At 33.2% G+C, this 7,924-nt stretch overlaps 1 protein-coding gene across 1 annotated transcript; it reads left to right on the plus strand.

The window, feature by feature from the left end:
* The first annotated feature begins 6,181 nt into the window (after nucleotides 1–6,181).
* On the plus strand, nucleotides 6,182–7,305 carry LOC133688352 (short chain aldehyde dehydrogenase 1-like). Its single transcript, XM_062107816.1, has 2 exons — nucleotides 6,182–6,271; nucleotides 6,358–7,305. The coding sequence occupies exons 1-2, from the start codon at nucleotides 6,234–6,236 to the stop codon at nucleotides 7,151–7,153; spliced, it is 834 nt and encodes a 277-aa protein (XP_061963800.1). The 5' UTR covers nucleotides 6,182–6,233; the 3' UTR covers nucleotides 7,154–7,305.
* The last annotated feature ends 619 nt before the right edge of the window (nucleotides 7,306–7,924 follow it).

Raw genomic sequence — 7,924 nt, forward strand, 5'->3', positions numbered from 1 at the left:
AATGCACAAGAAAAGAAAGAAAAAAACAATAAAGGAAGTTCATTTTGATTACCTTTTCTGTGATGCAACCGAACTGGTACCTGTCATTTTAGTAAATATATATATGGAGCTGGAGGTACCTAGGCAAAGAAGATAAAAAGCTTGCCTTTTGCTCTGCGTCTTTACTTGAAGGCTTTTGTACATAGATTATTTCATATATATATATATATATATATACTCTCCACGGAGTCCTCGAAAGAAAACAAAGAAAAAAAAAGTGGTACTTTTCTCACATTACATATAAAATTTTATTATTTTGACATATAAACTAGCAACACAAAAACAAATTCTAGTGGGTTATACTGACTCGTTTCGTGCATCACTTTGGACGGCCATAATTTTTTTTTTCCCCACAATACATTGAGGAAAGAGTGAAAAGAAGACAAGAAAGAAAATGGATGCTAGAACTACATCATTTCTTCACCAAAGAAACGCTTCACCTGGGATGGAGGGGATTGTTAAACAATCTAAAAAAAATAAGAGAAATACGACTAATTACTTTGCTAGTTCAGAGTTTAAGTTTCGAGACATAGGTTATGCTCATTTCTTTCTGGGAATAGAAGCTAAATCTACTTCTATGGGTCTCTTACTCAGTCAACACAAGTATACGCTGGACATTATCCAACGAGTAGGTATGACTTCTTGCAAACGGGTTAATACTCCGTTGTCTCCCTGATCTAATATGGGATTCGTGCTTGGTACTCTTCACTCTACCCCAACACGTTATAGATAGATTATTGGTGCTCTACAGTACCTTACTTTCACTAGACCTGATATTTGTTATGCAGTCAACAAGGTGTGTTAGTTTGTGCATGCTCCTACTGAGGATCATTGGGCTGCAGTTAAACGCATCTTACGTTACCTTCAAGCTACAGCCTCATATGGTTTGCACATTACTCGGGACTCTTCCTTGTTTCTTCATCGCTTTACTGATGCTGATTGGGTTGACAGTATTGATGATCGAAAATCAACAAGTGATTATCGCGTGCATCTTGGTTCTACTCCTATTTCCTGGAAATCTAGGAAACAACATACTGTTACTAGATCCTCTAGAGAAGCCAAATACAAAGCTTTAGCTGATGGTACTACTGAAATCTTGTGGATTCATTTTTATTGTCAAAACTACGACTTTCGTCTTCATCCAGCACTACGTTATGGTGTGATAATTTAGGAGCCACTTTCTTATCTGCCAATCCAGTGTTTCACGCTTGAACTAAACATGTTAAAGTTGATTATCACTTCATTCGTGATCACGTTGCTAAGAAAGATATTCAGGTACGATTCATCTCTTCTAAGGACTAACTAGTTGATGTCTTTACTAAGCCTCTCCCTCCAGTTTCGTTTGCTTCTTTTCGATCCAAGCTTCAGGTGGAGTCTTCACCTTCAGCTATAGTTATTAAACCCGGCCTGGGGGTTGACCCGGCCAAGGGACTAGGTCCTGGGTTTCATGGGTTAATCCGAGTCAACTCGGGTCAACCCGGATTAACCCGGAAAAATTAAAAGAAAATTAAAATTTTAATATTTCATATGAAAAAATCCAACACGTTATCAAGGTAGTGACTCGGAAAGCAATAAATGGCCCGCGCTACGCTGCGAGACAGGTTAATTTTATGGGATATTCATATATTCATGTGATATAAATGTTTTAAAATGAGTAAGAAAAAGAAAAGATTTTGGTAACTGGAAAAGCTTGCACGTGTTATCAAGGTAGTGACTCGGAAAGCAAACAAAAATAAAAAACCATGAATTGAGCATAAAAGGGTCAAGGGAAAAAAATTAAAAATCATAAGAATAAGGATTAAATCTAAAACACCGAAACATATTAAAAAAAATTCAAACTTGCAGAATTTTTCAACGTGTTTTTTTACATAAAAAAATCATAGATATAAATCGAAAAACTTATGTATGCATCTAACTAATCAAATCAATAACCATTGTGTAAAGAAATGAAAAACAAATCATCAACAATAAACAAAAATAAAACTGAAAAAACTCAAAGATAAATTTAGATCAAGATATTCAACATCGCAACACAGGTAATTTACCCTGTTGTGTTTAATGAATTAGGCTTGCTGTTGTTGGATTTGGCCCATCAAACAACAACCAGTGCGCGAGCCTTTATGTTTTTTTTTTAAGTTCATGGAACGGACGATATGTCATTCATCCAAATCATTTGAAAAAAAAAAAACCATCGCCTAGGAATCCCTAGAATCTGGCCACTGTGATGGCTGAAAAAAAAGGGTCCCATATTTTTTTACAGAGAAACTTATTTGCAACTCATTTTTTTACCTCAAACACCCTATGAACCTTGTTAAACCAAACCATGGTCTTTAACAATGTAAAAAACCTGCACAAAATCCAAAATCAACTCGAAATTCAAAATCTTACAAAGTTCATGTTTGTTTATTTAAGAAAGTGAATAGTAACACCGAAATTATTTTTTTTTTATTATATAAAAAACTACTTCAATCTATAATGATACGTGAGAAGGTGATTCACTAACACTAAAACTAATATGTTTTAGTACATTGTATAATAAATTTCTACCATTGTAGAACACTTGTGAATCTGATCAAAAAATTGAAGCCATTCATTAAAAAGTGTCAATATATAGGTCTTTCAATTCAATATGTACATCAAATCATGTAGATAATTTTAAATTCCTTCAAGGCAGATAATCTAACACAGTCGTATCATTAGATTTTGGTCGAGAGTCATGTGATATTCATTAGATTTTGGTCGATATTCATGTGATTTTAATTTCCATTACCAAATTCTTGTAACGTCGCTCTCAATGTCATTTACGGTTGAAAGTCGGTCACCCGAATCAGTACTTCCACAATTCCATTATAACAAACTTGAACACACAATTGCATATGGAGGGTTTAATTACACCCTCCATTGCTCATGGAGGGTTACAGATGTGATGGGTCTAGTATGGAACTTAGATAAAGCTCCATTGCACATGGAGGATTACAGATGTGATGGGTCTAGTATGGAACTTAGATAAAGCTCCATTGCACATGGAGGATTACAGATGTGATGGGTCTAGTATGGAACTTAGAAACGCTGAAATTTTCCCAACGGTGGTACATGGCGGTGCTCTCATCTTGTTCACTGCATTTCCACGTAGTATTTATGATCCTTAACAACCTAATCTGGAAACAAGGGGCAACGATTGCATATCTATGGCCCCATGCACCTTAGCTATGCAATAAATTTACATACAAAGGATCAATGCACATTTATTGTAAAAGAAAAGGGCGAGGGCTGGTAGGTAGACGTGATTACACCATCTATAAACTAAGTTAATTAATATAAGATATAAATAAAACATAGTGATTCTCACTTGATGATACAAGTATTTTACATGATCTTATGGATGCATTTTGTATTTATTGTCTTAGTCCATTGGTGATATGATAAGCTAAGTGTATATTAGAAAATGTGTTTTGTTGAAAAATTATTATTTTTTATTGAAAATACATTAAAATAATATTTTATATTTTTTTATAGTATTTAAAAATAGCACATAAAAACCATAAAATAAACATCTAAAAATATTTTAATGTTTTGTCAAGAGAAAACACTACCAGAAAATTGATAAATATAAACGAAAATACCGAAAGAATATTTCCGTCAGATATTTACCGACGGATATTACCGACAGAAATATTCCCTTGGTATATACCGAGGGAATTACAGTGAGAAACAAAATAATTAAAACAAATTGAAACAAAATGAGGATGTGACAATTTTACCAACGGGATAAGTTCTGTCGGTAAAATCCGTTGGCAAAACCGTTGGTAAACTATGAATACTATTCATCATGTCAATTACAAAGCGAATCACCGACGGAAAAGTTTGTCGGTATTTTTCAGAGAGCTCTGGAACTGTTCATTTCTCAATTGCACTGGTAATTACCTTTCTTTACAGACAAAATCACCGACAGATTGAAAAGTCGTTGGTGTTATTTGGCGGTTTTCTAAAAAATTTAGATTAAATTAAAAATTTAAATTAAATATTACAGATGGAATCACTGACGGATTGAAAAGTCGTTGGTGATATTTGACGGTTTCTGAAATTTTTGATTAAATTAAAATTTTAAATTAAATATTACAAACGGAATCACCGACAGAATGATTAAAAATGTTAATATTTAATTATCCATCGATAAAACTGTCAGTAAAACACCCCAATAAAAAGCCTAGAATCCCTAATTTCACAACAGACCCGTCTCCTATCTTTTTCTTCTTTTTCCCCACGTGTAAAAAACATCAATATCCATTTCTTTTCCTTCTCTTCTCTTCTCAACTCCTCTTCTCCTCCATACTCAGGTATGTCTTCTTGTTCTCTCTTCTCAGTTTTTTTTTAATTAGTATACTTTACGAATTTATTTTTTCTTTCCTCTTCTTAGCTTCACTTGCAACTACATTAAGGTAAGATTTTTTTTTTCATTTTTTCATGTTTTTTTCACTATATTTGTCTTTTATTTTATTTTTAATTGTTTTTGTTCTTAATAATTGTATGAATGTTGTTGCAGGATTTTTTTTCATATGAAATCAATTTTTAGTTGATTTATTTATAGGATTTTTAAATTTTTATCATATGAATATTTTTAGTTGAATTTATTTATTGTAAATTTGTTTGAGTTGATTTTCTTCTTATTTTTTTCAAGCATTTTGAGTATTATCGAGTGTTGATTTATATTAATTTAATTATTTTATAGTTTTGTAAAAAGATTGTTTTTGAATATTTTTAAACAATTACCGACGGAATTACATACGATATTTTGCTGAGGGAAATACCGATAAAATGAAGCGGGTAATTTTTTTTTTTGCTCGCTTTTTCCGTCAGTAAATCCATCAGTAATAATATTTTTTTTATTACCAAAGGACTTTCCGATGATAGATTCACCGACGGAGCATTTCTATTGGTGATTTCGTTGTTAAATTAATTACCGACGGAATGATAGTGCAAACACCGACGAAAAATTTCGTCCGTAAATCTAAATATTGTGGCAGTGAAAACAGATTAAAAATCACTATGAAAAATAGCTTAATAAACCACAAAAAACAAACACTCCAAATCTATCTAATAATTTATGGTCCATAAGACATGTGTTAAACATTATTTGTATATATTTATTAAATTCTATTTATTATTGACTTGTTTTTTAAAAAAAGTAAAAATAAAATGTTTAAATAAGACTGAAGGATATTTATTAAAGATGTTGAATAAATGTTATATGGCAATATCTTTAAATTTTTATAATAAATTGTAAAATAAGTAAATATTGTAATTGATTAATTAGAAGTAATAAAAAAAAAACTTTTAATAAACATCACAAGCGCAAAGGTTAAAAGGAAAGGAAGACATAAATACCAGCAATCTCATTTTCATGAACTTGAAGTACACGTACGTCCCCATAAATTTTACAAAAGCATTTCCTTTTCATTTTTTCCCTATACATACACAATTAATTTTCTTACACAACATGTCAATGGTTAATTAGTGTGTCTTCAATGGTTAGAACTTATTAATCCTGTTTCATTGTACGAAGGTACCATATTCAACCCTTCAAGGCAAGTGAATTTATAGTAAATTCGTGACAAGCTATTTATTTGTCCTCTATAGTTTTTAGTTTAGGTCCGTCCATCAATTGAAATGTGATAGAATTACTCTGATTAATTAATTCACTTTTAATTCTTAGGGACTGAACTAAACAAACTTCTCATATTTCTTACCAAACCAATTTTAGGAGGTTCACTAATAATAAACCATTTCATTCGATCTTGTAACTCTGTGCCATGACAATTTGCACATTGTCGACTGGCACACATGGCAAGTTGTATAATGATCTTCAGGGAATTTACTTTTTGGCATCTATTCCACATTTTGGTAGCAGTCTGGGCAATCTGGTTGGCCGCTTTACTAAATATTTCTTATTTACTGAAACCATCGCAGTCAAAATGAGAAGACCTCAGTTTTCTGCATTTGGTAGCAGCTTTTTTATTCATCATTTTTTCTTTAATGGTTAATACACATACCTCCCTCCCACCCACACAGATATGCCAGTTGGCCTTCTTCTCCTTCATATATTAATTGCATCTTAGACAGTGTCTACACATACATATTGAAATCTTCTCAGGTTAAACGCCCCCGGCCCTTTCCATTTCTATTTCAGCCAAAACATGAACTCCTCTAGTTCACTAGCTTCTTTTGCAAAAAGGTAACAAGCTATTTGCTCTCACTAGTAAATATTCTTGTGCTTTAATTCCTTCACCCGAACGAGAAATCAATTAATTTTTGTTGCAGGTTAGCTGGTAAAGTGGCAATAATCACTGGAGGTTCTAGCGGGATTGGTGAGAGCACCTCTAGACTATTTGTTGAACATGGAGCGAATGTCATTATAGCTGATGTCCAGGATCAAGTTGGTCAATCCCTTTGTAAGGAACTTGGCACGGAGAACAATGTTTACTATGTACACTGTGATGTCACTAGTGATACCGATGTCAAAAATGTTGTCGATTTTGCCATATCCAAGTATGGGAAGCTAGACATCATGTACAACAACGCTGGCATTACTGGCAATATAGATCCAACAATATTAGGCACCGAGAATGAAAATTTTAAAAGGGTTTTTGAAGTTAATGTGTATGGTGGTTTCTTGGGTGCAAAGCATGCTGCTAGAGTTATGATTCCTGTGAAAAAAGGCGTTATTCTTTTCACATCTAGTGTGGCTTCAGTGGCTTGTGGTGAGTCGCCTCATGCTTATACAATGTCGAAGCATGCGGTGGTGGGGCTAATGAAGAATTTGTGCGTGGAACTAGGGCAATATGGAATAAGGGTTAACTGCATTTCTCCTTGTGCTCTTGCTACTCCACTGCTAAGAAATGCAATGGGAGCGGATAAAAGTTTTGTGGAGCATGTAGTTTGTGAATCTGCCAATCTGAAAGGAGTGGTGCCGTCACCCAAAGATGTGGCGGAGGCTGCCTTGTATTTAGGTAGCGATGAGTCCAAGTATGTGAGTGGACTAAATCTCATGGTTGATGGGGGATACAGCACCACTAACCAGTCCTTCAATATGGTATTAAGGAATATATTGTCCTGATTCAAAAGTTGTTCAAGATGATCAAGAGTCCGACTTCAGGACATCTAGCTCCGTCCAATATAATACAATTTTCTCTCGTCGGAATGTATTACAATTTTATAGTCTCCGTAACTATATCTCCTTTTTTCCAGTGGCGAATCCAGCAATTTTTAACAAGGAGGATAAATTTCTTTCATATATGAAATAAAATTTTAGTGAACCGACATAGTATATGGACGTTTTGTATGCGTTAATTGTATGTAATTAAGAATCCATTGATCACACATGCATGTACTATTTTTTTTTCATTTTGACATGACTAACCATCGCATATAATCATTTATTTACATGCACTATCAAAATCAAAAAGTCAATTGAATATAAAAATATAATTTATTTAAATCATTAAAATATCATACATAATATATTATGTAAAAATTTGATTCCTAACTGTTATATAGATAGTTGAGAATAATTAGAAGGCTTAACCTAGTGGTTAGCCAGCCCTTTCTATATATATGTGTAAGGCAATATACAATAGTAATAGTGAAGGTTACCACACAAGAGTATGATTATAATATTTCCCATATAGATACATTTTATAATATGTCCCTTTAAGTTGAGGGTGGGGGATCAATGGGGGATCAACCCGAAGCTTAAAACGAAAAACAGTAAACGAAGCAGTAGGAAGTGGTTTAGTGAAGGTATCTGCAAGTTGATCTTAAGAGGAAATAAAACGAATCTCAATCTCCTTCTTCATAACTCTATCTCAGACAAAATAATAATCAACCT

Source organism: Populus nigra, chromosome 3, assembly GCF_951802175.1.
Source record: "Populus nigra chromosome 3, ddPopNigr1.1, whole genome shotgun sequence".
NCBI classification, from domain to species: Eukaryota; Viridiplantae; Streptophyta; class Magnoliopsida; order Malpighiales; family Salicaceae; genus Populus; species Populus nigra.